The sequence below is a fragment of the Apteryx rowi genome, unplaced genomic scaffold, assembly GCF_003343035.1.
Source record: "Apteryx rowi isolate R43461 unplaced genomic scaffold, aptRow1 scaffold_94, whole genome shotgun sequence".
In the NCBI taxonomy this organism is placed as follows: domain Eukaryota; kingdom Metazoa; phylum Chordata; class Aves; order Apterygiformes; family Apterygidae; genus Apteryx; species Apteryx rowi.
Window position 1 is genome coordinate 2511826 of NW_020451249.1, and position 26576 is coordinate 2538401.

At 58.0% G+C, this 26576-nt stretch overlaps 1 protein-coding gene across 4 annotated transcripts in view; it reads left to right on the plus strand.

The window, feature by feature from the left end:
• ACSF3 (acyl-CoA synthetase family member 3) overlaps nucleotides 1-20408 on the plus strand; it is a 78074-nt gene extending 57666 nt beyond the window's left edge. For 2 of the 4 annotated variants that reach the window (XM_026092058.1, XM_026092059.1), the window contains exons 8-10: nucleotides 14633-14767; nucleotides 15566-15677; nucleotides 19736-20404. In XM_026092058.1, coding sequence (XP_025947843.1) covers nucleotides 14633-14767; nucleotides 15566-15677; nucleotides 19736-19853 — 365 coding nt within the window. In that variant the 3' untranslated portion in view covers nucleotides 19854-20404. Of the gene's footprint in view, nucleotides 1-14632; nucleotides 14768-15565; nucleotides 15678-19735 lie in introns of all 4 variants that reach the window. The other 2 variants (XM_026092057.1, XM_026092060.1) reach the window with 2 other exon arrangements.
• Nucleotides 20409-26576: the final 6168 nt, after the last annotated feature.

Genomic DNA, 26576 nt, shown 5'->3' on the forward strand with positions numbered 1-26576 from the left:
GGCAGGGTTAGATGTTGTTTCTGGTTAAACTTAATGCCAGGAGACTGCAGAAGGAGCCCAGCTTTTTCCTGCCGTGTTTCCCTGCTGGAGCAGCCAAAGAAGCTGAGGCAGCAATGGTGAAGCCGAAGAGGAATGGAGTAAAACCCAGGAAAGCAGCCTTTCAGATAACTTGTTTTCCAGCTCTCTGTGCCACATGTAACATGCCTTGCAAGCAAGCTGCTTCTCAGTAGCAGCTTGTTCCAGCAGCCCAGACACATGCTACGGTCCCATCAAAGGTGGTGAGGGAATGGTGAGGCCAGTTTTCCCCTTACTTGGCTTCTGGGATCTTTTATCTCCTTCCTCTGAAATAGAGGAATTGCTATGGTCACAGACGAGGTGCAGGGCAGGGCTGTGTTCACACCTGGTTGGTGTGTGTTGTCCACACTGAGTTAAATTAATTGCCTAGCTTGGTATCAAAGATGAAACCTTGGAGTGCCGGCACAGCTGGAGCTTTGTTGCTCCTTCCGTAGGGTGGGACCTCCCCCGTTTCCTAGGGTCCTCCTGGCATCTCACCTAAAATGTCCCCATCGTCGCCTTGTCCCCTGCTCCCTCCCCAAGGCCTTTATAGCTGTGCTTGTTAGTCTTTGGGGAGTTTTGCTAGTCCTTCCTGGGACCTTGTTCCTCCACCTATGAATGAAGAGGGACAATACTGTGAATGCTTGTTAGTCGCTCTGGGTTGTGTATGCCGAAAGACTTGGATGAAAGGTGTTATTAGTAGGAAAAGGTAAGCCGAGATCCTTTTGCACCCAGCTAGGATAATCTGTGGGAGGTGGGACATGCACTGTGGCACAACAGGCCTTTGCAACAGAGCAAAAATCCGGAATTTCAGAAGTGCTAATTACTGTTAATTAACTACAATTTGTGCTGGTAACCTCCGGAGCAGCCTGTTCTTAGCCAAGATGGCTGACAGCAGTGACAAACGTTATTCATTTCCATGTACTAAATCAAGCTAAAGTTGCTTCTGTTATTTAGCCTATCATTTAGCATTTCATTAAATAGATATGTACACATACATCATCATTGCTGAGGCTGTGTCAATCCCCTTCAGGAGGAAGGCTGCCTCTAATCAATCCCGGCAGTGCAGCACACCGTGGAAAGGCTCAGCATTCGCTCTGTTCAGGTTAGCATCTTGCTGCATATCGATCAGTCATTGGTAACTAATCAGCCACTTGTGTCTGCTCATCTCGTATGACCGATATTCGACTGCAGAGCTGTTAGCAGAAGTGGTGGTGTTGCTTTTAAGGGGAGATCTGGCCAACAGGGAGCTGAGGTCTCTCTCCGATGGATCAGAGCAGACTCCTGACCCGAGAGCTGACCTGCAGCCCTCGATGAGGTCCGTGTTAGAGAAAGCATGCTTATGCTGGGCCGTTTGGTGTTGGGTTTTCCTTCAGCTCTGGCATGGTAACAGCAGCAACACGTAGCTGAGAGAAGGGAAAGGAAAGTCTTGTGGTTATTAGTGCTGAGCTGGGGTTCAGAACTGTTCTGTGTCCTTTTGGTGAATTGCTTAATCTTTGCACCTCCTAAAGAGGGGGCGATAGTTCATGAGAGCATTGCTGCTGGTATGTTACAGCCTGACGCTGGGGTCATAAGGGTGAAGCATAGCTAGCAGCGCCCCGTGTTTTGTGGGAACAACATGATAGAGGAGGAGGTTGAGGAAGAGCGCTGGACTGCGTGGGAGATGGGCATCCATCTGCAGGAACCAGTTTACTGTTTTCTAAAGCTGCAGCCAGGAATGGAGTCAGGAGCGTGCGCTGTCCTGGAGGATTCTGGGTGTGTTTGAGGCAGAGGGAGGTTTGCTAGTCATTGAACCTGCCCCATGCACTGGAAAGGTCTCCTCTGCTTGCTGTTGGTTGTTGCGGAGCTGGAGAACATGTTCACTTTCACAAAAGGAGAAGGTGTGATGTTAAAATGAGCCAGGGAGCCGCAAAGACTAGCGAAATACTGCTGCTCTAGTAAGTACTTTTGGGCACACACAGCTCTCATACCACTGAGAAACCCGTGCACTGTCAAGGAAGAGCAGCTAACGCTCTTGTCCAACACTAGCAGCACTGGGCTGTCCCCTCCGTGTTTTGATGAACGTGCTGGTGCTGAGCAGGGCAGAGGTAGGAGCCCTGTGCCAGAGCCCTGCCGATCCAGCCGTGCCCCCTCATGGGGTCCAGCCTTGAGCTGGAGCTCCTCTTCCCCTGCACAGGGTGCCGGTGTCCTGGATCTGGTCCAGCCCGGGCCCTTCACCACTTTGCCACTGCGTTGTCTTGGCATGGTACCAATCCCAGCCTCGTAGCCCAAGTTCATGCTGCCTGTCGCACTGCAGCAGCCCTCCCCGCCCATGGCTGATAGCTCCCAAGGACAGGCAATCACTGTGGCCTGGTGTGGGACCAGCAAACTCGTTTCAGTGATGTCAGAGCAGCACTCAGACTCCTGCAGGCATCCAGCTGCAGCAGTGTGTGCTCTGTGCAGCTGTGTCCTGCACTCCCACACCCCAGCACCTCGTATCGGATTCAGGAGAGGGGTCGGGGTCTCACTGCTTGAGAACTTTCTGGTTGGGTTGCCCCATCTGAGGGGGCTAAAGGGAAGAGCTCCGATTTGTCCATGCGGCACCGTGCAGTCAGTGCCCTCACTCTCCCAGTGCTCCATAAATAAATTCCCCTAGTCCATCCTAGCACACTGTATCAATCTTGTTTAATAGACTGGAAAGCTTATTGCATGGCGGCAGGTCGCAAGGAGTGTCGAGGTGATGGATTGCGCCTTCCTGGAGTCGAGCATCGTTGATGTATAATGAAATATTTATGATTTATTCCAGCTAATAAACTGGAGTGAAGTGTGTGATGTATGTGAGCAGATGGGGGATCTATTGATGCAGTTTTCATTGCGTGGGGGAGGGAAAGGTTTATGTCCATAACAAGCACACGTAGCACAGCCTCCCGTCCCTCTGTCCCCCAAGGTGGGCACTTTGCTCCGGAGAGGACACCTGAGCTGATTCCTATGGATATTCTTTAACGCTCACCTTCTAGTTGTTTGTCCACCCCACATCTCCACCCAAACTTCTCTCAAGTGCGGGAAGCCTGTGGCGGTGGGTAGAAGCAGTTTCTCTGTGCATTGCATTTGGGGCAGTGTCCAGTTGAGAGTTGTGCAGGCAGCTTGTCCAAGAGGAGGAGGAAGGTCACACCGCGCTGTCACGTCCATTGCCGTGACAGGCTCTGTGACTTCACGCTCTGGTGTGTCCATGTTACCTAGGAAAATAATTTCCTTGGATCTATGAGATCAGTAAGACACTTGACTGCACTGGAAGGAGCAGGGAAATTTGAAGCCTGTGAAGAGAAGCGCTTGTTCACGTGATGCACGATGAGCGGGGGGAACACATTGCTTCAGGATGCTTTCAAAGTCGAAAGCTTGGCATTCAGAAGGGGAAAGAGCATTTCTGTGGTCTGGTGCTGAGTTGTGTATGAGAGCCCAGGACGGACCTAATCTGCAGGAGGGAGTCTGATCCTGCCTAGATGGTCTGGAGAAACTGTGCCCAAAGGCAGTAGGACCCTGACTGTCAGCTGTAGTCCCACCATTGCTTCGCACATGTCAGCATTTGAGTTTACAGGTGACCGTTGCAAGCCTTAGCTCTGCCCCTTCGTGTCTTCACCCACGCTCAGTTGTGTTTGTGCTTGTGATAATCTGGCCCTGGGACTGAGACTTGCTCGTGTCCTCTGCACGCAAAGGACTCTTCAGGCAAAGGGGAGCTGAGCCCCAGCCTTTTGCTCAGAGCCGGCTTCACGCTGACGAGCATGTCGGGATTAGAGGTCAGGAGCTCCCGGCTCTTCGCCACCTGCCCGGGCTGCTGGGCCAATCCTGCCTGGAAAATAAATCATCACCTTAATCACTGATGTGCGGCTGGCAGCGGGTAAGCCCTGCCTCTGTCCTGCTACGGACCAGGAGCATCAACAGCCATTTTAGGGAAACTGGGGGAAGTGGGCGACACATAAGAGTTAATCCCCGGCTCAGAGACTGATGCACAACCTTCTGCCCACTGCTCTGTGCCGTGGAAAGCCGAGCGAGCGAGGCCGTTTCCCCCCTCCTTATCCAGCCGCTGTCCTGCCAGCTGTTCCCTTTTCTGCCTAATTAGCCTCCGTTTCGGAGTGCTTTGAGATCCTCGGCTGAAAGGCACCGGAGAAGGGCAAAGAATGATTATTCCGACTGCCTCGCTGAAAGCTTCCCAGGGGTCTGCCAGCTGGGACCCTGCCTGTCTCTCCGACATGCTCGTTTGGAGAGCGCGGCAATTCTCCAGGTACAGGCTGGGCGGAGGAATGCGGAGGGAGAGCGGAGCGCCTTGCTCTGTCTTTGCTGTTTCAGAATGAGAGATCGTTGTGCCAGGAAAGCAGCTGACAGCAGGGGATTCCTCCTGGAGTTTGGAAAAAAAAGCTTAAAGGCTCCCAAAAGAGCAGGTGTCGAGCCCGGCAGGAGCGGAGCGTCAGCACCGTTTCAGCAGGGCTGGGAGCTCTCTGCAGCCTGAGCACCGGCCCCGCGATGGGGCTTGCGGGGAGGGGAGAGGGGCAGCCCTCGTGCAGGAGCAGCTCCAGCGCAGGTCCGGAGCGGCACCCTGTTCCCTGCGACAGGCCTGTGCTTGGGCAAATTCTCCTCCCCCCCTAACAGCCATTTTAATGCCGTGTAGCAGCTGCACGTCAAGGGGAACAGAGTTGGCTTAAGGTTGTTTTTCTGCTCGGTACAGCTGGAATGCAAAGCCACACTGAAGCGGTCAGTGTTCATTTCTCACGGTGATTACAGCTCTGTTCCTGCTCCAGCCCTTACAACAGGGACACGGTTTTTGAGATGGGCTGCGTAGCATATCCGCAGGCAGAGCTCCAGCAGGAGGCCTCGGTTCTGCAGGGGAGCATGACTGATTAAAACACTTTCTCAGAGGTAGTTTCTAGTTTGGCTGAGCAAACGGGTACATCTAGGATAGCCGCCCACATTGCAAACAGAGCTAAGCGGCTAAACCATTCGTCCCTCTGTTAGCRCAGATGACAAGATGTGCGCCGAGCRAGTTGCCAGTGGAGGAGCGTGCTGGCAAATGCCATGGCGGGGCGGAGGGTGGTTTAGTCACAGCGAGGTTAGAGCTAATGTCGTCTGAACCCCTGGGTAAATCGTGTCACATCCAGTGTCCCTGAGCGGCCAGCTCTGCTGAGATGCAGCTGGAGCTGAGTGACTGCCTGGCTCGTGCTGGAAGAGCACCTGGCTGCCCAGCTTGTGACACCCATGTCCCTGCGGTGGAGGCTGTGTCCCGTGGTGGCTTTCTCCAGCATGCAATGGACATGGTGTGCAGCTAGCAGGACTTTCCGGGCTGGGCTGTCACCAGAGACTCTCCCAGGCACATCACCTGCAAAGTGGAAGTGAGGGAGCTCTAGTGGATGTTCCCTTGCCTGTCCTGCCCTGTGCTGGTGCAGAGCACGGGGACTGTCCCCAGAGAGGCAGCTGCACGCCTCTTCCATGTCGCTCTGGTTTACAGTGTCTTTAGTGGAAAGGTAGGTTTGAGAGGTCCCTACTCTCCACCCCAACTCTCTGAGAAGCACCAGGCTGGGCTCTTCACGAAGTCGAGACTAATTTGTAAAATCTGGAGTGTTTCATTAACAACAAAAGCCCTAATTAATATTCTGTTCTATTTCAAACACACGTTCTCCTGCCCACCAGCCTTCCCCACACCTCTGAGACATTACTTTCCTCTCTGGACTCTTCATGTTCACGTTTTTACACAGGCACTTTGGAAACCTGGGAAAGCCACTCCAGCAGCCAGGAGACTGTTAAACAAGCAGCTCCAACCTGCTGGGTCTGCAAGCACTTTCCACCAGGAGCAAATCACTTAGCGAGATAACAAGGGTGGGGGAGGAGGTGCGCAGAGGCCAGCCTTGCCTCAGAGCACGTTTACCTGGGCGAGGGCTGTGCCTTGCACAGAGGCATGTTTACGGAGCTCCCCATGACAGAATTCGTTGCCACCATGGCAGGAGGGTAAAACAACCCACTTTTTGCTTCTCAACAAAATACATTTCCTTTCAAAGGGATTTTTTTGCTGTTTCCCAGTACCTTCTGTTGTGCTGTACGTGGTCTACAAAAGCATTGCATGATTAGAAACAGGAGCGTCAGGGAGGTTTGCGGATCATCCTGCCACAGGATGCTTTTGACCATGGGGAGAGGGAGTCACGAATGTCCCGGTTCTCGGTCTTTCAGGGATCGCGTCTGCAGAAATATGGGCCCCGCGGTCGAGCCAGGCTGGGTAATGCCCAGAGCAGGGTGAGGCTTCCTTCTCCAGTGCCAGAGCTGCGCGCAGTGCTTCTTCTAACGCCTCCTGTGCACTTCCAACACAGTGTTCGGACAGTATCTTCTTAAACCATCCATCCCTCTTTCTTGCTCCTGCCCTTTGAACATCAACTAGGTCCGGCCTTTGTGGATGGTCTTGTCCAGGCACCTCAAGCATGTACCATCTCTTACAAGTGCCACTGCAAAGGGAGGACTGAGGTCAGACCTGTACTGGGGCCAGGCTGTCCTAGCCACACTGCTAGTGCCTGGGGGGACCCTGGGAAAGGCTGTGCACGAGGCTGAACTCAGGTCCTGGCTCCTATATTCACTGGCATCTGTTTCCTGCTGCTTTTCCTTGCAGCTTTCCTAAGTAAATCCTGCCGTGCCAAGAGAGCTACCAGCATCTGAGCTCGGTCTGCTCTGCTTCAAACCCCCCTGGTAAAGCAACCAGGGAAGTGATGGTTGCAGTTTTTCATGTTGCAACCACAAATAGCAAAATGCGCTCGATCTAATGCTCGAGTGCTGAGCTTTGCTTATGGYGTTGGTAGACAGTGCAGGGCTTTGATTGGTAAACCTTGCAGAGCGTATCCGCAGGTGCCCGAGCTGTCCTTCCCCTCATCTGGTGGGGAGGCACCTTGTGCCTGTTGGAAAAAGACTGGCATTTTTCTTTAGAGCATTAGACGCAAAGGAAAAGGTTTATAAATAACGTGCAGGTAGTGAAAAACCTCCTAGAAGCCAGGAAAGTCCATGTAACAATTTGCAAGTCAGTGTAGTGACTCATTGCTCTGGTGTAGTCCCAGTGTGCTGGTTTTCTGCTCGCAGACCCACAGCTGAAGCTCTCGCTAGGGACCAGAGCTGACAGCGTCGTTGCATCAAGGCTGGCAACACGTGTTCCCAAACGGTCTTTTCTCTCTCCACCCTTCCGGGCACCCGGCTAACGTCTGTCCTGGTGAACAGCGAGTGAGATCTCCGCTCCGCCTCGTTCACAGCGGTGGTTGTGTCTATAGTGGACTCCTCCTGGCATGCGGCTCCTGGGTGCTAAGCTGTGCTCAGCACCCTTCTGCAGGGCTGAGGATAACAGCCATCTACCAAACACCTCTGCCTAATGAAGCCCAGTGGGCCAAACCCGTTATGAAAGCTATTCATAACTCACACTATTCATGATTCACACTATGGCTATTCTCTAGTGATTGGGCTTTGTAATGAGAGGCATCTGATCTGAGTGTTTGGGGTTTTCTCAGCAAATCCTAAGACAGTCCTGGCTCTAGATCTAATACAGGCTGAAGAGACTGTTCCTCTTCATTTACCTGAAAACTCTCGGTCTTTCCTGTGCATTTCTTATATCTCAGAACTTCTCCAAGAGGTTAAGCATTTCATTTCTCCAGCCAAAGTGTTCTCTTAGTCAATAATTAGTTCAAATGTTGGCTTACGACACCTTTGATGTAGAACTGTTGCAGTGTTTGCTAGGATCAAGCTGACCAGTGTGCAGTGGTGCTAGCACAAAAAGTCCAGGAAGGTTTTGCTTCTGTAGCTCTGCTCTTTGGAACAAAAAAGGCTCTTGTTCAGCGCGTCCTGGGAAAGCCGTTCAGGCGCCATGTTACTGCGGGATCTCTCCCCTCTGCAAAGGAGGCGCACAAAGTAACAGCCACAGGACATCCGTACTGGCAGAATCACAAGGGCTCTTTCATCTTTGTAACAAGCAGTTTGCAACTTGAAGAAACTGTCATTGCAGAAATGCTCTGGAGTTTGAGTTTGGAAATAGGGTCTCCGTCGCAGCTTGCCTGCTTTAGGGCGTTCATTTGGGTAAGGCATGCATTTAAAGTGCAGCAGCCAATGCCAAGTAACTATGGACAAGCCTTCCTTATAAATACAAATGATCTTACCCCAAAACTTCGTTTTTGACACAAAGGTAGTCTGAAAAAGGTCTTTTATGCCTTTCACTCAGTGCCTGATGGTGCAGTCCATGCCCAGGACTGCGGAAACCGCAGGCTGAGCCACGGGTCAGAGCGGAGTGGTACCTGCGGCGCCTGCAGGCTGCTGAAATGTCCACAGCTTGCTCCGCGTGCGCTGAACGGGCAGTCCTCCAGGCAGCTCGCCGGGGAGGCTGGCCCGGCCACCCGGCCACCTCTCTTCCCTCGTTGCTTGGGGCTGTGCCGCTCGTGCCAGCCTGCTACATGTTATATATAGCGTTGCCTGAAACCCCCGTGGCGCGCACCCCGCCCCCAGCTCAACTGGTGCAGGAGCCTTTTCAGTATGCGACTCAGCAGAGCCTTTAACATTTCGCAGAACAGATGCCCACTGAGCATCTTGAAACAAATCCAAAGGTAGCAGTGACGGCTGCTGTCAGGGAAACAATAATCCCATGGCCTTGCAAGCCTCGGCTGTGCCTGGGCGCAGGAGCGGAGCCAGGCACGACAGAGGCTTCTTCTGCTCTCTGCTTTGTCTGCTGCAAGCGCCTGGTCAGAGGTGTCCCAGGCAAGCAGAGGCGGAGGTGCGGTGTCAGGCTGTAGTCTTCTCATCATCCCAAATCTCCTTCCCTGCACAGCTGGCTGCAAGGAAGGAAATACTGTTTCTGTCTCTGTGTCGTGGGGGGCATCTGAGCACGGGCACGTTTGTCCTGACCCTGCTATTGTGTATTGCACAGGAAGAAGAGAAAAGGCTTTGGGAGCGATGCTGACGGGAGGGGGAGAGGTGGTGGGGTCGCTGCCCTGGGCTCTGCGATATTGGGGTTCACCTCTCCCAAGCTGAGCTTGTCTCTCTGCTGTGAGCTCACTTGAGTCTTCTTAAAAGTAAAATAACAGTAGTACTGGGCAGCTTCTGCAGCAGAACTGCTGTGAGGCTGCCATGGGCAGGAGGACGAGGTGCAGCTTCGGGCTGGCAGGGCTCCAGGCTCCGTGGGTCTCTTTCTGCAGAGATGCCACGTAGAGGTGAAACACCCGAAAAGCGGAGTGAATTAAAAAGCAGGTGGTGTGTGTGGCACTGCGCTCCCCACAACAGGCCTGGCCTCGAGGTGCAAGGCGCCGTGTGCCTGGGGGAGCAGCGGTCTGTCTGCAGCAGCACGGACGCTCGCAGTCAGATTGGCAGCAGGGCAGCCCTGCCCTGAAGACTTTAGAGTCTTGTCCAGGGAGGAGAAGTGGCTAGGCAATAGTAAAGACAGTTGTCCCTGTTTCACGCAGCCGGAGATGGTGTTTCTGGAGCAGGATCACACAAGCAGCTCAATATTGAACCCAGAGATTTATTTGCAGTGATGCGCTAGGTGCTCCCTGGGAGCACCTGGGAGCCACGAGCGTGGCCAGTTGGAAAGGAGGGTTGGCAGGAATGTGGTGTGCTCTTACGGTGGAAGAGCTCCATCCCCTGCTCAGCAATCCCACCCGTCATCTCTGTTTCTCCCTGCCAGCCTGGGGAGGGGGGTATCCACACTAGCAAAGTGCTCGGAGACTGCTGGGTGAGAAGCACAGCAATCTGCAGCCCTGTGGAGGTGGAAGCCTGCGTAATGGAGCAGAAAAGCTCCGGGAGTCGTGGGGGACTACGCGCAACGGCGACTGCAGGGCTGCGCGCAGGTGCTGAGCCTGGGCTGGGTGCGGCTGGTGCCGAAGCGCCGGATAGGGACCAGTGTTCAGAGCCCGGGGGAGGAGGGAGCAACCCTTGCCACTGGGCCTTGGTACAGTTTCAGGTTTGGGAATGATGTTTTTAACACTGTTTTAAGGGAGCATGTGGGGGAGAGTCATTAAGCAAATGACAGCATCCTTTTAACTAGTCTCCCTGGCACAGGAAATCCCTGCTGGCCCGGAAGCATCGAGTGCTTTGTTGCACTGGATGTGCCGGCTTACAAGCCGTCTTGATGTGCTCGGCTGGTAGCAGATGGCGCGGGGCAGAGGGTAATGTGGCTGTCCTCCGCGGACGGCGATCCCCCGGAGCTGCGAGGAGCGACACACACAGTATGCTCCGTCCTGTCACCACGGGAAGTGACAGAACGACTCTGAAGCTTGGCTTACAGGAGGGAAGAGACAGAAAGAAAGAGACAGGGAGAAATTACAGAGCTCATCCCAGAAGCTCGCAGTAATCACAGCGGTAATACCAAATGCCTGCCATGCCGTGCTGCTGAGGCGTGCTGTAGATGGGGCTGGGAGGGCGTCTGTGTAAGGAGTAATGATCATGCTTGTGGGGACCACGGGAGTCCAAGGTGAGCAGCAAGGCATGGGTCTCCTTCTGCCCGCCGAGTTCCCCTCCCTCCCCACGCTGGTCTGCCCAAGCTGAAATGCCTGTTACCTCCTTTTTGTTGCTGCACGCTGAACATCTGGGAAGGTGACAGCTCGGGGAGCGCGCCTTCTCCAAAGAGCATGTTTTCGAGCTGGAAGCAGAAGTTCTTTGAACGCGGGGCGCACCTCCGCTGGCAGGCGTGAGCCGACTCGAGCAGGTCCTGCCTGCGCTCCTGCCAGCCCTGGGAGCGCAGGGGACAGCAGCGCGGAGACGCTTGCGCAGGCTAGACACCAGCCAGCTTGGATCCAGCTGCCGCCCAGCTGAGTCAGCCTGGCACGGCGCCCAGCCTTGCCAGCGCCAGGCTGGAGCGCAGCGCCCGCCGCATGGCTACGCAGCTTGTGGGGCCGGCACAGTTGGGCCACATGGCACCGCGCTCCGCGGAGAGCTCCGGCTGCTGCCAGCTCAGGTGTTTCGTTACGGTGCAGACGGCCCCAGCCGAAATCCTGCTGAGGTCCTCCTGCTGCTGGAGCTCGGCAAACAGACTTCCTTAGCTGGAAATAGTATCTGGAAGCAGTCTTGAAACCAGGCTACCGTAAGGCTTGTGTGTCCTGCTGTGCCAGGGCCCTGTGTGCCGAGGGGACAGGGAGACGAGGCAGAGCAGAGGCTCCAGTGCAACGCTCTCCCTGGCAGTTGGCCTCTCCGGTACCCCAGCACTCATGCAGCAGTTTGCTTTGCAAACACACGCCGGAGAAATCGGCAGTGGGTGACACCTCACCTACCGACTGCCTAACTCAAGGGCATGCGGAAATGTGAATTCAGTTCTTGCTCACTGTAAGGAAAGATAAGGGGAGTGAGTAATCTAGTCAGCCACGGGGAACTTCAGCTGTCGACATCAGGAGACCTTGGTTCAGATAAATCTCCTGCCCCCAGCTAAGTCTGTCCCATGAATCCAGTCCATTTCTTAGACCATTCTCCCTGTCGTGAAACCGAAGACAATGGAAGTGTGGCAGCCTCGGTCCGCTTAAATATTGAAGAGTGACATGAGAACTGTGTGTCACGGAACCAGGTCCAAATTCCCTCTCCTCTCCCTGTCTTCTCTCTGTGAATAAGCAACTCCTGATCTCACTGCTGAAAGCTTGTGACTCCACAGTCCCCAGTGCCACATTTTAATTAATGTTCACTCTCCATTTCTGTGTCAGTCACACAGGTCACATCATTGATATCCGGTCACAGAAGGTAGTTTGTCACAGCAGTCATGAATTCCTTTCAACCCCAAGCAGCCAAATATCCAGAGAGCCCTAGTTTAAAAATTTCCCACAACTTTAAAATATTCCAGACAGCCTTCAAAATACATGGCCATGCTTTGTGTGAGAGCGCCAAGAGGAAGACAAGCAAATATGTGAACAATTAATCATTTCCTGGCTGATCTGAGCAACATGAGATGCCCAGAATCTTGGCATATCCCAACTGAATGGGGACACAGATCTTCTGGGGAGCAGCCCTGATTTCAGAATTAATTCTGACTTTTCATTGCTGTGACACCACAAATCTCTAGGTGTTCAAAGCCTTTGCACTGGTGTTATGCCATGCACAATCTCTCTGGAGTGCCAGAGGTGAACTGGAAGCTAGCTTCATAAAGCTACATAGACAGTAGAGACTTCCTATGACCTCTGAGTTTTGAAGAGTCCTTGTAGCATTGCAAAGGTAACGTCCCCTCAGGTGAGCGTCAGGTGCCACTGAGGCCAGACACTGCACATCGCGGGGAGTGTAATCGCCCTGCTAAAAGCTCTGTTATGAAAGCAATATCCCTGGTGGAGAAGAGGGCCAGAAGGAGACCTGAGGAGGAAAAGAGGTGCATGCGATGGAGGTGGGGTTCGTCTTGGGCACAGCAGCAGAGAGCAGAGGCTGCCAGCCCCCAAGGGAGCACAGCAGCTTGGGCAATGTATTGCTAAGTGTGCTCTGAGTTTGCATTCTGCTTTTTCCAGTTTTCCTTTGGTTCAAGTTTTGTAAAGTGACCTGTTCTTTTAGAGTAAATCTCTTCTAAGCCTGCCTAGTGTAGGAATGATCTGGCTCTGACAAGCCCAAGGCATAGTGTGTCTCCTGAGTTAAAGCAAACAGGTCCAACCAGGAATGGAGGCAAACCCTTTACATGGCTGCAGTGTTGGCCAAATTTGGAAATTCAGGAGTCAGAGAGTATTTCTTAATGTCTGCAAGGGTCACTAAGCACCAGGATTCGGAGAGAGCATGTCCCTGCATGCTTTTACTTGGCATAGTCATGTTTGTAACTGCTTGCCGCGGAGAAGAGTTGGATCCATGTCACTTGGCCCTGCAGGCCAATCTGGAAGTATGACTGTCCCTGTCCAAGAGAAGTGAATGGCAGAGGTGTGCTCACCTGTGCTTGGGTGACACTGTGAGTCCCCCAGCAGAGCAGAGAGGGCTTCTGGGGACAAAAAGAGTTGCTCATCTCTGAAAGAGATGATTGGGGGGCCGCAGTCCTTGGGGAGTAGGTGGCAGTGGGGAGGCTGTCCCCTGGGCCACCCAGCAAGGTCCTCAGGTCTCGACCTGTCCTGGAGTCCACACAGTGCTTTTGGCATGCTCGTTGCACCGCTTTCACCCCAACCAGAGGTTTAGCAGGTTCGTCTTGGCTTAGCAGGCTCATGCCTGGGACACCAGGGTCCAGGATCCTGGACTGTTCTCGTTCCTCAGGTTTTCGACTTACACCTGGAGCGGGTCGGGCGAGAGCTGCTCTGGCGAGAGCCTGGAGCCCTGCAGCGAGCGTGGGAACTCCTGCAGCCCCAGCGGCGCTGATTTACTCTGCTCAGGCCTTTGTTGGGAGCTGCTTTTTCATGCTGCCAATCTCTGTGTCATCTCTGTGTTTGAGCTTTCCAGCCAGCAGTGAAATAAGGTCTGTCAGCGAAACCGCAGTGGGGGAGCGGGCTCGGTGTGTGGACACAATGGAAGTGTGTATCATTAAAGAGAGAATGGAGATTGACATATAGGTTAAAGCTAAGGGCCCCCTGGTGCTGCTATCAAGGCTCTGAAATTGAAATGCGAAGTCCTGAGCCCCCCCCCTCCTCGCCCACCGGTTGGCAAGGGCTCTATTAGCAGAATGTGAGTAATCATCTTAAGTAGCTATCAAAGTGCAACAGCTTGTTAAGCATTTAGCCAGGTTGTGCTGACATGACCCCTCTCCTCAATCTTCCCCGACACGGCACGAGTGGCTAATTACTGCATCACACCTGCCACACGCCTCCTCCCGCCACCTCCGAGCCCACGGAAAGGACAGGTCGAATTTGACGTGTTGCTTAGAACAGACGCTTTCTCCTGACTCCTTCCCCCACCCGTCCTCATCGACAGCTGCACGGGAGTGGGGGATAGTGGGAGCATTAACAACCAACACCCCCAGAGCGAGGTGGCTGTAAAAGGGGCTCGCAGGGTTTGGCTGTGGTCAGCGCACACACACACACGTGCACAGAGCCGTTGCAGGTGCGGATCGGCTAGGAAGGAGTGAAGCGGCTTTTGCCGGCTCCTGGAGGCAGGTGTCTCGTTCCCATCACTGGCCAGCGGGTGGGAGGAAGAGCGGGTTCGGGAATATACGGTGGGGGCTGAGCAGCCCCRTGATGGGGGACATCGAGGAAGAGTCACGTCCAAAGGAAGGGGCTGGATCGAACCTGGGGCTTTGTCACGGACGAGGAAGGGGCTGAGGTGGGAGCCTCCGTACCGTGTGGTCCATGTGGAGAGCACACTGGGAARGGGACCTGCCTGCAGTGATCGCTCCCATGCTCATTGCTCTTACATTAAAGGTCTTTTGGGTGCATATCCTTCTTCTTCTCCCCCCATCCCCCAAGAAGAGCAGCAGCTGCTCCCTCTGTGCGTCCCTGGGAGCAGGCTGCGGTGGGGGGGAGGAGGAAGGCTGACGCCCTGTCCCCGGGGTCTCTGCCGAGGCGCTGTTGACCGTTGTGCTGAGCATGGCTCCCTGCACACGCCAATGCGGGGAGCCGGGCTCAGAGCCTGCCTGGGGCATTGCCTGAGCACCACGTCTGCACCGCCGGAGATGGGGAAACAAAGAGGAGAAGCAAAGGGAGCCGCCTCTGATGGAGCCTGTTTTGCTTTTCAGGAGACACGGCAGCGTACAAAGATGGCGTTTACTGGATCAAGGGCCGCACCTCAGTAGACATCATCAAAAACGGCGGGTTTAAAATCAGTGCTCTGGAAGTGGAGCGTCATTTGCTAGCACACCCTCACATAACAGGTATGGTGCAGGCGCTGGTGAGGGTGCCCAGCAGCACCCAGCTCGGGGGGACTGGGGCCACCGCTTGTAACCACAACCCCCCGGCTCTCCGCGAGCTGCCCGTGGTGATGCACTGCTCCGACCGGGAGCACGCTGCCATGTCACTGTGCTGCGGTCCCCGTGTGTGCCCCGGTGAGCAGAGAAGGCGGGTGGGAGCCTGGCCCGAGTGGCAGCCCTGGCTCCGAGGATGCAGACGTGAGGCTGCCTGAGGTTTCCTGCCTGGAGGCTGTTTCGCAGCCTTTCCATTAGCAAGGTTGGGTCTGCGTGAAGAGCAGACTGCATTCAAAGCCGCCGTTACTTGTCTCTCGTGGCTGAAGCCAGGAAGCTTGCAGCTGGATGCCGAGTCAGCAGCAGTGCTCATCTGATTTTAGAAATGAGACTCTAATTAAATCTGTCCTGACCTTGTCTGTGACCCTGTGCGAGGGGCTGGAAGCCGTGCCCCCAGCTCGGCACAATTCTGTATTCTTCACTAGCCTCCCAGCTGACTCTAAATCACTCAAGCCATGGGGCTTTCTGCCTTTTCCGTGGTGAAAAGCTCTGCTCTTGGAGATCGTGTCGGCACAAAAGTCCCTGATATTTTCAGCCCCAGATTGCTCTTCCTGCTGACATCCCATACCATCCTCCTCCATGCCCTCTTCTTCCCTGCACACAGGCACTGCTGCCCACCTAACAGTGGTGCCGAGCCGTCTCTTACACCTACCCTCTGATCACCAGAAATTACTCGAGTTTCTCAGGCTGAATGCTCTGCTCTCTATCCAGATGTGGCTGTGATTGGGCCCCCGGACATGGTCTGGGGCCAGCGGGTCAGCGCAGTCGTGCAGCTGCGCAAGGGGGAGATGCTCTCTGTGAAGGACCTGAAGGACTGGGCCAGGTAAGACTCCACAGGKCACTGCATGGTGAGTAGCACTGCAGGCCGGGCTGGTGTGGATGGCAGGCTCAAGGCCTGCAGCATCCTCGTGTGAGGACGTGGTTAAAAGAGGGATGAAGGGGTGGTAGTAGTGAGCATCTGGCTGGAAGCAGGACGTCATGCCTCAGGCTCTAGGGATGAAGAAAAGAACACAGGTTCTACCAGGTGGTCACCAAGCACACGAGATGATGGAAATGAATGGGCCTCTCACCCCGAAAGTGCCTTTGACTAATGACCTGCTTGGTGCAGACAAGCGTCTCTTGCTCCGCAGCAGTAGGAATAGAGCTCCCAGTAGCCAGGAGGTGCTTTGCAGTGAATCAGTGGAGCTGTCATCAGCCCAGAGCTCACCCACTTACAGAAAGCACAGCGCAGCAGAGAGCAAGCATTAAGGCAGGGACGCGAGAAGGGAAGCTTCATGTTTTCTCAGAAGCAAGAACATTTGCTCAGCTCTTTCCCAGGGCTGCTGCAGGCTTTCCTTGCTTGACTTCCTACCCACTGGAAAGCCAGCTCGGGCCAGTTCCCAGTTAATCCCAGAGACCTCTCCATGCGGTACGGAGCACAGGAAGACACCAACACTTGTGGGCCTTGCGTGGAGGCATCACAGTATCCATTGGCTTGTGCCATTCTGGAGAGCATGGCACAAATCAGAAGCTTGCCATCCTGCAACATTTTCTGCATGAAAACCTGTGCCTCACTGTTCAAATTGGCCAAAGGGGTGGCCAGTGCTGGGATTGTGGGCATTAGCTGCAGGAGGAAAACTTAAACAAGCCAGGGCCAGGGCYGGGAGACAGGAAGAAGAGTCATGGGGTTTATTGCTAATTTTCCCTTAGCAAAATTTTTAATAGTAGATTCTTCCTTTTCCTGGCAACTCCCTCCTTCAGGCTGTGGATATTTTTGGCAAGGCTGGCGCTATTTCATGAGCAGTAGGAGCACTTGTTTCATCAGGGGCTGCACAGCCAGCCAATTAAAGATTTCCCCTGGATTTGCAAAAAATCACAGTTGGGGGACTGCGATTTAGCAAATGCAAGGAAGATGCTAGTTGGCCGGCTGCTGCTCTGATTAAACAGTTACTTAGGGGGGGAAGAGAATCAAACAAAGAAACCAAACCCACGCTGGTCGCTGCTTGGGCAGAGTGGCCAAGGCCATGCCTTGCCATCCCTCCTGCTGGCACCTCTGCTTCCTGCGCGCACGTGTTAACCCTCTGGCCACCACTCCTCTGGGACTCCTGCTTCTCCCAGGGCAGCCCACAGCAGTGAACAGCTTTGGCTTTTTTGTGTTGGGGCCCTCTTGCAATCTCTCCCTGAGACTCTCCTGCCTGTCTGGGCTCAATATGTGTCGCAGTAGGTACAGATCTCCACCAGGTTAGCTGGTACTCTGGGCTTCTTCATCTAGGACCCTCCCTGGGCCCCAGCGTAGGGCCGGAGCAATGGAGAGCGGGGAAGGAGAGATCTTGAACGTGCCATGCGGTGGCTGCTCATCCCTGAGCTTTGTGGCAGGGATATTGGTGTCTCCAGCAGGTCCTTTCATCCTTGCTCCAGTATCTCGTGACCCTCATTAACCCCTGCACAGATGGTAGCCCAGAAAGGCCACCACGACCTGCAGAGAGAAGTCGCTGCCCGCGGTGCCAGAGCCTGCTGGGAGGCACTGCCACGTGTGGCTGCTCTTTACCCAGTCGCCTGGCTGTTGCTGTGGGCTCCTTGGCCCCGGCAGGGAGCTGTGCTTGGCCCCTCCGTGCRCACCTTCCCCTCTCCCGCCGGGCTGTCCGAGCGCTCCTGGGAGGGCACGGCAGCGCCAGCAGCACCTTGGCTTCTCCTGCTTTTTCTTGCCTGGTCCAATGCTGCCCTTCAATCCTGCCTGTTCCTGGGGGAGCAGGAGCTCTCGGAGCTGTGCTCCAGCACCGCTCTTCCCATCGCTGTTCCCAGCCCGCTGCAGGCTTGCCATGATGCTGTTTTGCCTGTGCAGAGCAAGGGTAGGAGCCTTTTAAACAAAAGCCATTTGAGATGCAGGAGGAGACAGTCAGCCGCTGTCTAGGGTCTTCAAAGGAGAGCGGTGCCCTTTGCCCGTGTGGTGCTGTCTCCAGGCACCACACCGGCTTTTCCCCTCCGTCTCTGTCTCTCCCTCTCGCCCTGTCTCTCCCCTTTATTTTATGTGTCACTTACATTTGTTTGGCCCTTTTCTCGCACTTGCTGGCAGGAGACACATGTCCCTCTTCAGAGTGATTCATTTTGCAGCTTTCGCCTCCAATCTTGCTTCCCGGTGACAGGCGCCATCCTGAGTTAGAGCCATCCATATGGCGGGGGGGTGTCGGGAGCGGGCTCGCGGGGAGGAGGGCCGGGGCGGCGGTTGAAGGGCTCGGCAGACTTGGCATCTCGCATTAGGATCAGTGCCAGGACGCTGCCTGCCGGAGCTGGGCATGGCCCCAGGTTGGTGACACACAGGCAGCAGAAGGCAGGAGAGCCTCCCCCTCCCCGCGCACACACGCTCCTCAAAGGGCACGGGGACTTTGTGAGTTTGCTCCGCGCTCGGACTCCCTCCCGCCGAGGGAAGAGGCCCCCACGGGCCTGCACGTGAGCACGGGGCTGAGATCGTGCGCCGCCGCGCACGGGGAGAYGCAGCTTGCCATCAGCGAATGTCTTGGGTGGGGGCCCACCTGCAATCCCGGGCCCCTGGGGCTGGGATCGGGGAGTGCGTGCAGGGTTTGGCTTCCTTAGTGCTGCTGCGCTGTGTTTGCCCCTGCCGTTTCTAACGCGGAGGATTGATGAGTCTCCGTTAGCAGCTCTCCCTCCTGCTCGCTTGCTGAAGGCTCTCTGTGCCCCCTCCTGATGGTGCAGGTGGGTGTTTTGGGGAGCTGGCAGGATGTGTGGTACTCAGCCGAGTGCCCTGGCTGTGGTGTGGCCAGGGGCCAGTAACAAGGTCCATCAGCAGTCCCCAATGAACCAGATCCAAGGTCTAACCAGAGTCCAGTCAGGAGCAAAAAGAGACAGGGCCAAAGACAGGCAACAACATGGGTCCAAAGTCCATCCGGGAGCCAAGGCCGAGACAGGGCTGGAGACAAGCTATGATGCACATCTGCGGGCTCTATCCAGGAGACAAGCTGTCTGCAGCACGGGGCTGAGGTCACGCCAGGAGACAGGATGGGGACAGCACACCTGTGCCATAGCTCAGGACGGGCCAGAGCCCCAGGGCTGAGCTGCTGTGGGGGCTCCTGGGCCATGGGCAGGGTGTGACTGAGGGCCCAGGTGGGGCTGGTCAGGGCCCTTAGGTCCCCTCAGGGCTTGTGACAGCCGACACCACAGATGCGTCACTCTCCAGGTCATCTTCAGGCATCTGCTTACAAGCCCCGTAYGTGTCAGTGCAGCAGGGGTCGAGCAGGCACCTGCCTGCGACACCTTCTTTGTGCTTCTCGGTGGATGTGAGGTGACCCCCTTCACCTYCCCGTGCCGGGGTCAGCTCGGAGCAGAGCGGGTGGCTCCTTCCCCCTGCGCAGCAYGGACCTTTGTTGCTGCTCTCCCAAGAGCTGCACTGAATCCTCAGGGTAGAGTCAGGCTACGGTCTGTGGTCAACCGAAGCTGCTCGTGCTGCAGCCCCCTTTGGCTGKCTCCTCCAAGCGAGGGTGCAGACTCATCCACCGCCCCATGCGCAGCTCTGGCTGAGCCTCCTGGGTGCCGTGCAGACATCAGGGACACTTGCTCTCACTGCCAGGCAGGAGGGACGGGAGCCGTGTKGGTCCCTGTGGACAGCAGAGGCTGCAGGCATGCGTACAGACTCACGCTGTGCTGGAAGAGTGGTCGGCCRGTGTCTGGTCCTAGATGGTGCTGTCTGGGAAAGCCACGGCTGCGGTTCCTCAGTTGCCTGCGGTGACTAGCTGCAGAATGCAAGTCTGCTGCCAGGACTGAGCGAATCTCCCCCAGACCCAGGAGAGCCTGCGGCATTTGAGAGCTCTTGGGAGAGACTTTGTGAGATAGAGGGGCTGGAAGCACAGATTTCGGTTGGCTTTAATGAACTGTGTTTCTGTGCTGCAGAGGGACCATGGCACCTTACAGCATCCCCACAGAACTGATCGTGGTAGAGGAGATCCCGCGCAATCAGATGGGAAAAGTCAACAAGAAGGATCTTCTGCAGCGCTTTTACCCAACCTAGTGCACAGCCTCAAGCCAGACCAAGGAGCCCAGGGGTGCTTGGTCTTACACTGCATCCATTTCCAGGGGCTCTGTTTCTAAAATGATGTTGTCTGGGTACCAGCAGTGATGAGCAGTGGTGGTTCTGGGCTCACTGCAATGGTGACAGTCTTGTCCAYAGAATAAATCCAATAAAAGCAGGATTCATCCCATGTAGTCTTCTCTTTGGCTGAACTGACCTAGAGCTGYAGGTTCACCTTCCCTGCATAGCAGCACATAACCCTGCGGAGAGAGGCAGCCGAAAGCATCCTGGGGCTGCTCYGCTCCATAGGTGCATAAGGAGGAGGCAGCCTGTGCCCGCCTGGACCACACCATGAAAGGTGACCTGTCCCTCCTGGCTGCCGTGGCTACCGGCCACCGATGTGGCAGGTCTCGCTTGTGCCAAAGCACACRCGGGCGAGCACAGGGTTCAGCTCTCCTCCAGCCAAAGCCATGTGACGAGCCCCTCCGCACCCGCCTTGAGCTGCCGCGTGCAGCCCAGCACCTGGCCCGGGGTGCAGATGGACCCCGCTGGTCCCCAGTGAGTTCAGAGACGCTGGGAGGGTGGCTGGGGTGATACCGGCCTGTCAGACCCAGTCTCCTGCGGGGGGGGGGGGGGAGTCTGTGCAGGAACTGCTGGCTCCTCCGCCTTGTCTCCGTCTGGCTCTGGATGCTCATCCCCGTTCCCGTTCATAGCTCCCTGCCTCAGGCCACATGCAACTCATCCCCAGCTGAAATTACTCTTTAGATTAAACTCCTGTCTGCAACCAGCTGCAGTGATGCCTGGTAATTTTGCCTCCCTTTCTGCCCTTTCCCACAGACTCACTGACTTTCCCCATAGTTTGGTTTATGGAGAGGGAGAGCCCGGGAGAGCAGTGGGTCCCCCGCTGGAGGGAGCCGGGTCTCGGGGAGGCCGTGTGACCTGCTGCAAATTGGTATCTGTCCAACTCCATGCTCCACCAAACGTCGCCTCCTGTTTCCCTGCAGATGTGAAGAAGCAGTAATTAGACAAGCACAAATAAATACAGCCCGCGCTTAATAACCCAGCCACCGAGGTGCTCCCACGCCCGCGGGGCTCCCCCGGTGCGGAGCGGCGGCCGCGGAGCCGGGCCACRCCGGTGCGAGCAGAGGCGTCGTGGCGCTGCGGTGCGGCTGGGTGCAGGCGAGATGCGAGCTGCTGGCCTTAGCGAGCGCCCTTAAGGGGAGCAGCGCGCGCAGGACCCATGGGTGGGTTCGAAGGGAGCCTGGGTGCCCCTCGCTGGCAGCTAGCGCTGCCGCGGCCCTTTCTGCACAGGCCTGATAAGCTGGAGCCTTTGTGTGCGCTGACACTGAATCGCACACGTGCACACACACACACTCTACAGGAACGCAATTAAGCTTTGCAATAACGTGGAGGGAGCCCGGGGAGATGGGGAGGAAGGGCAGGCACCCGGGCAGGCACCGGAGACGGGCTCGGCGCCCAGCCCGGGGGGGGGGTGTGTGCAAGGTGCTGCAGCGGGGCCGGGCCGGCTCATGGCCGGAGCCCCGCGAGGAGCACGGGGCCAGGGCGGGCGCGTTGCCTGTGCGGGGCGAAGGGGCCTCCGCAGYGGCATCGCCGTCTCCAACGTCCCTGCTGCCCGCAGCCGGCACCGGGAAGCGGGGCCCACCTGGGCAGTGCTCCCCAGCCCCGCGCTGCGAGCAGCAACCACCGMGGTGGGAAAGCCATGCGAGGCGTTGGTGGCACCGGGGAGCAGATGCAGTGCGTGCACACGTGTGTGTGTGTGTGTGCATGCACACGCGCTGACACCAGAGCCCACGTGTGAAGGTCATTGGTTTCCCGGAGGACAGGCAGTATTGATAACCCCACCTTTATAAACGGATTTGTGTCCCTGTTTGGCTTCACGYGTGCTCTGCCGACCACGCTGCACCCGGAGGCGAGGGATGGACACCAGCAGGGCCCCGCAGCCCCCCGGCATCAAGCGCCGTGGGCTGGAGGCTCCCGTGCACCATGGGGTGCCCAGGGCAAGGGACGGCCAYGCTGCCAGCCTGGGGCTGTGGCAGAGCCGGGAAAGGGACCATCACTCCCAGGAGCCGAGTGGCCGAGCAGGGCACATTGGATGCAAGAAGCAAAAAGCAATTCCTCCGACCGCCTTCGTTAGGGTCAGCGGAGCCCAGAACATCTGGGAGGACRACTGGTGAACATTGCGGGAACATCTGGCAGACACCTGGGCTGGGCAGAGGGGAGCAGGGCTGGGGACTGGGACRGGGRTGGGGACAGGGATGGGAARAAAAGCCGCAGCCGTGCRGGATGGATGTGCCAGCCCGGCRCCCACCTTGGCAGAGCCGAGCGCCGGCAGCTCTGCCCAGGCTGCGGGAGGGACCGAGCGGATCCTTTGTTAAAACATCAACGATGCAGTAAATTTTTTAACTTACCAAATAGATCAATATCAAATTATCATGTCTCACATTCATAACTCTTAAGCAAGCAACAATGGAGAGAGACAAGGTCACTGGAGAATAAATAGCAGCAAAAGCTCTTAATGATCTATCATTCTCGACAACCCCAGGCACCCAGCACCAGCCCGGTGACAAGATCATTAATAAAACTCTGCAGGAACRCTATCGATTGCTTTGATGGATGATCACAGGTAGCAAATACTGTAAAACACCTGGTTGTCACACACTAAAATGAGTAGTTTGACTCACACCCCGGTGCGGGGACCCGGCAGCGGCTCCGCTGGGTTTTCTCCTTGGAGGTGGCTTTTGCAGGGAGGGCGCCCGGTGGCAAAGCCTTTGGATGCTGGCGACCACGGGGGCAGCCCCAGCACCACGTCCAGCCCCGGCACCGGGTCCGTCCTGCCCCATGGACCCCCGCTTCGGGGCGGCTGGGTCCCCTGGGCACGGGACCACCCTCGTGGACCGCAGGAACTGGTTCTGCTGGGATGCAGAGAAGGCACCTGGGGTTGTTTGCAGCAGGTGGAGGGTGGTTTGCATGTGTGCGCAGGCGTGCACCCGCCTGGGTCCAGCCCCGGGGTGAGCCCACAGGGCTCCCTGCTCCACCTCCAGGTCGCCCCCTCTATACACGGCATCCGCTTGTTAAAAGCCTCGTTAAAAGCCTTGTCATGGTGCCCCAGATCCCCACCTGGGAGCCGAGCAGGCTGGTGGCGGGTTTCAGCTCCCAGTGCCTTCAGGCAGTCCTGGAGACCCATCCCATCCCATCGCTCCGGATGCAGCCCCGGGGATGCCGCGGCTGGGGACGGAGGGGTGCCCAAGGCCCCCCGCCGCGCCAGGCGCTTTGCTTGCAAGCCACGTCCGCCTAGACGCTCTGATCATATGTACACAACCATTCAATTACCCCGTAATGGCTGCGGGCTATTAAGCCATCAATCTACTTCATTAAGGCCTGCCAGGCCCTTCCCCGGCAGCGCGCAATAAAACCATTAAAACAACAACCACCCAAAGTAACATCTTTAACGCGTCAGCCGCAACACGGTCCCCGTGGCTGCGTGGGGCGCCGGCGGCGTTGCCGCCTCGCACGGCCATCCCCATCCTGCTGCAGCCGTCCCCATCCCTCTGTGGCCGTCCCCATCCCACCACGGCCCCGGGCTGCTCACCCCGGGCATGGAGGGGGAGAAACAGGGCAGCACCTTGCAAACTTGATCCTGTTAGAGCCGTCGATCCAAGCGGGCCGGGCCTGCCCGTGATTTATAGGCTGCCCAAAGGCATCAGCAAGGGCCGGGGTGACGGACGTCCCTGGGGAAGCCAGGGCCATGCACACACCAACACCGCCCCCGTCCCATGGCGCCCGCAGCCCCGCGCCCCCAGCGCTCCCTGCCCTGGTCTCGGGGCGTCATGCCGGGACCTGCTCTCATGCTTTATAGCTATTAGCTTTTATTGCCATATAAAAGCCAAAGCGCCGGTAGCTTTATGGCTGCTGTGCTGGCAGTCGGCACATCACTGCTCAGCTCACAGTTTCCAGCTCTCTCCTGGCCCTGGGCTTGGTGGGGACGGGGCAATTTCCAGATCCGTGTTGAGGTCCCACTGCAGCCCAGGGTGGGCTGAGCCCCATGTCCCAGGACAGGCTGTCCCCCATGTCCCAGGACAGGCTGCTCCCCATGTCCCAGGACAGGCTGTTCCCTGTGTCCCAGGATAGGCTGCCCCCAATGTCCCAGGACAGGCTGCTCCCCATGTCCCGGGATGGGCTGCACCCCATGTCCCGGGATAGGCTGCCCCCAATGTCCCAGGACAGGCTGCTCCCCGTGTCCCAGGACAGGCTGTTCCCCATGTCCCGGGATGGGCTGCCCCCCATGTCCCGGGACAGGCTGTTCCCCATGTCCCGGGATAGGCTGCCCCCAATGTCCTGCATCCCTGCACACACTGTGTGCAGCAGGTCAGAAAGTGGCACCTGGGGGACCCGGCTGCTGCTCCATCCCCCCCAGGCATCGCTCCAAATAGGGTGTCCCCTTCCCCAAATCGACCGGTTACAGGCCTGGGCCGGTGCCATTTGCCCGGGGGCTCCGGGGACCTCGGCCCAGCAGCAGGGCAAGAGGCGGTGGAGCAGGACGAGGGGGCAGCGGGGGCCGGAGCCGCTGCAAGTRGCACGGCACAGCTCCTGTGGGAGCACCGCACTGCGGCCCGGCGCTGCCGCTTGGCAGAGCCTGTCCCATCTGCCAAGCCCCCTGCCGCCCGCGCTGCCGCAGCGGTGGCAGGGAGCATCCGCTCGGCCACCCTGCACCTCGCTGGTGCCCGACGGTCACCTGCTCATGGGGCAGCTCCCGTGCCCCCATCCTGTCCCCGGGTCACCCACTGCCCTGCCACTGCTTGGCCTCGATGGCCATGGCCCCAAAATGTCCCACGTCCCATGCATGTCCTGCAGTGCTCTCCGAAAAGTGCCCGGTGCTGAGGGGGAAATCAGGGCACTTTTTCCCCAAAAAGGGAGCTGGTCTGGCGGGGTGACAGGCCAGGAGCAGCAGCGAGGCACTGTGTCCTCCCGGGCAGGCCCAGCACTGGCTGGGCAGAAAGACGCGGGGTGAGGAGCCCCCCCGGCCCCTCTCCACCCTGTGTCCAGCTGGGGGGGGGGATGCCGGGGGCACCACCGCTTCCCAGCCCTGCCACGACCCCAGGACACAGGACCCCCAAGCATGGCCCGCTCCCGCGGCGCAGGCACCCGTGACGCCAGGACGGGGCGCCAGGCACGCCGGGGCCCCTTGGCACGCTGGGGCCCTGTCCCAGGCATGGCCACAGGCTGCGGTGCACCCCGGGGTGCTGGGGCTGGCACCCAGGGGTGCGGGGACGGCTGCGGGCGCCGCGGCGCCGATGGCCGAGCCGATGCTGCCACCTGGTGCCGTGGTCTTTGTGGCTCCTGGCGCTGCCCGGATCAAGCTGCCAGCACCTGGGCCACCGGCACCGTCCGGGCACCACGCAAGGCACCGCCAGCGCTGCCATGGATCCTCCGTGCACGCTGCACCCAATGCCCAGGGGTGCCGGGCGCAGGGCGCTCCTGCACCCCCTCCGTGCTGGGCTCCCGGGTGCCAAAACAGCTCCGTGGAGATGGGGAGGGGGATGCAGCCGTCGTTTCGGGGCAGCTGTCGGCACAGGCAGCCGCGGCCGTGGCCCGGGGCCCAGCATCGCTCCAGCGGGCAGGCAGCACCGCGGGGCCTGCGCCAAGCGCCGCCCGCGTTTCCCCACGGTCCCTGCTAAAGCCAGGCCCAGCCGGCGCCAGCGCGGCCAGCCCACCTGGCCCCTCTCCAGCGCCCGGCGCGGCACAGATGGCCCCRGCACCTGCGCGGCCTGGCAGCGCGGCGTGGCAGAGCCGGCCACGGCCCCCGCCAGCCCTGGCCCTGGCACGGCTGGGCTCAGCGCCCCGGGGAGGGCGGGAGGCCGGCAGCCCCCGCGGGACACCACGGGGACGCTGCAGGCAGCATGTGTGTGTGTGTGCACAGCCCGATGCAATGGGGGGGGGGGTGTGTGCATGCGTGTGCATGTGTGTGCATGCACCCCTGGAGCAGTGGGGGATGGCACTGCACACAGACTGCATGTGCATGGGCACGATCACACGTGTGCACGCACATCCACTGGCACCTGCGGATCGTGCAGTGAGCGTGCAGGGTGACTTGCACCCATGGCCACGTGCACAAGGTGCAGCAAGCCAGCACCYCCCTCGCTGCGCCCTGGAGGGGAGCAGGGCCGCGCGGGGCTCAGCGCTGCTCCGAGGTCGTTGCTGGCACCACCAGCGGGGGCCGGCAGCTGCCGGGTGCTGCCTGCCCGGCGTGGCGCAACATTCCTCCAGGATGCCTCGCTGCAAAGGCCCGCGGCACCCGACCCCGCGACAACTGCCGCATTCCTGCCYCGCGCCGCCCCGACCTGGCCAGCCTCCCCCAGAGCCGCCCACGGCGTGCCGGACCTGCCGGGCTGGTGCAACCCCCCCCCCCCCAAGTTGGCAGCACCCCGGGACAGCGGCACAGGGGAGGATGCCCATGGCACAGATATGGTGCTGTCAGCCCTGCTCTGCTTCGCTGGGCAGCCCCGTGAGCCGGGGCCGGGTGGGCACCCGCAGCCCCCAGGGGGGTGGGGGGGTGCTGGTCTCCTGCACCCTGGCACGAGGCCTCCCCGGCTGTGCTTCCCCGCGGCGCCCCAGGGATGCCCCAGCGAGCCCTGGGCACGGCAGGATGGGGGCAGCCCATGTTTGGGCCATGCTTGGGGTGTCCCATCCCCGGGGCACGGCCAC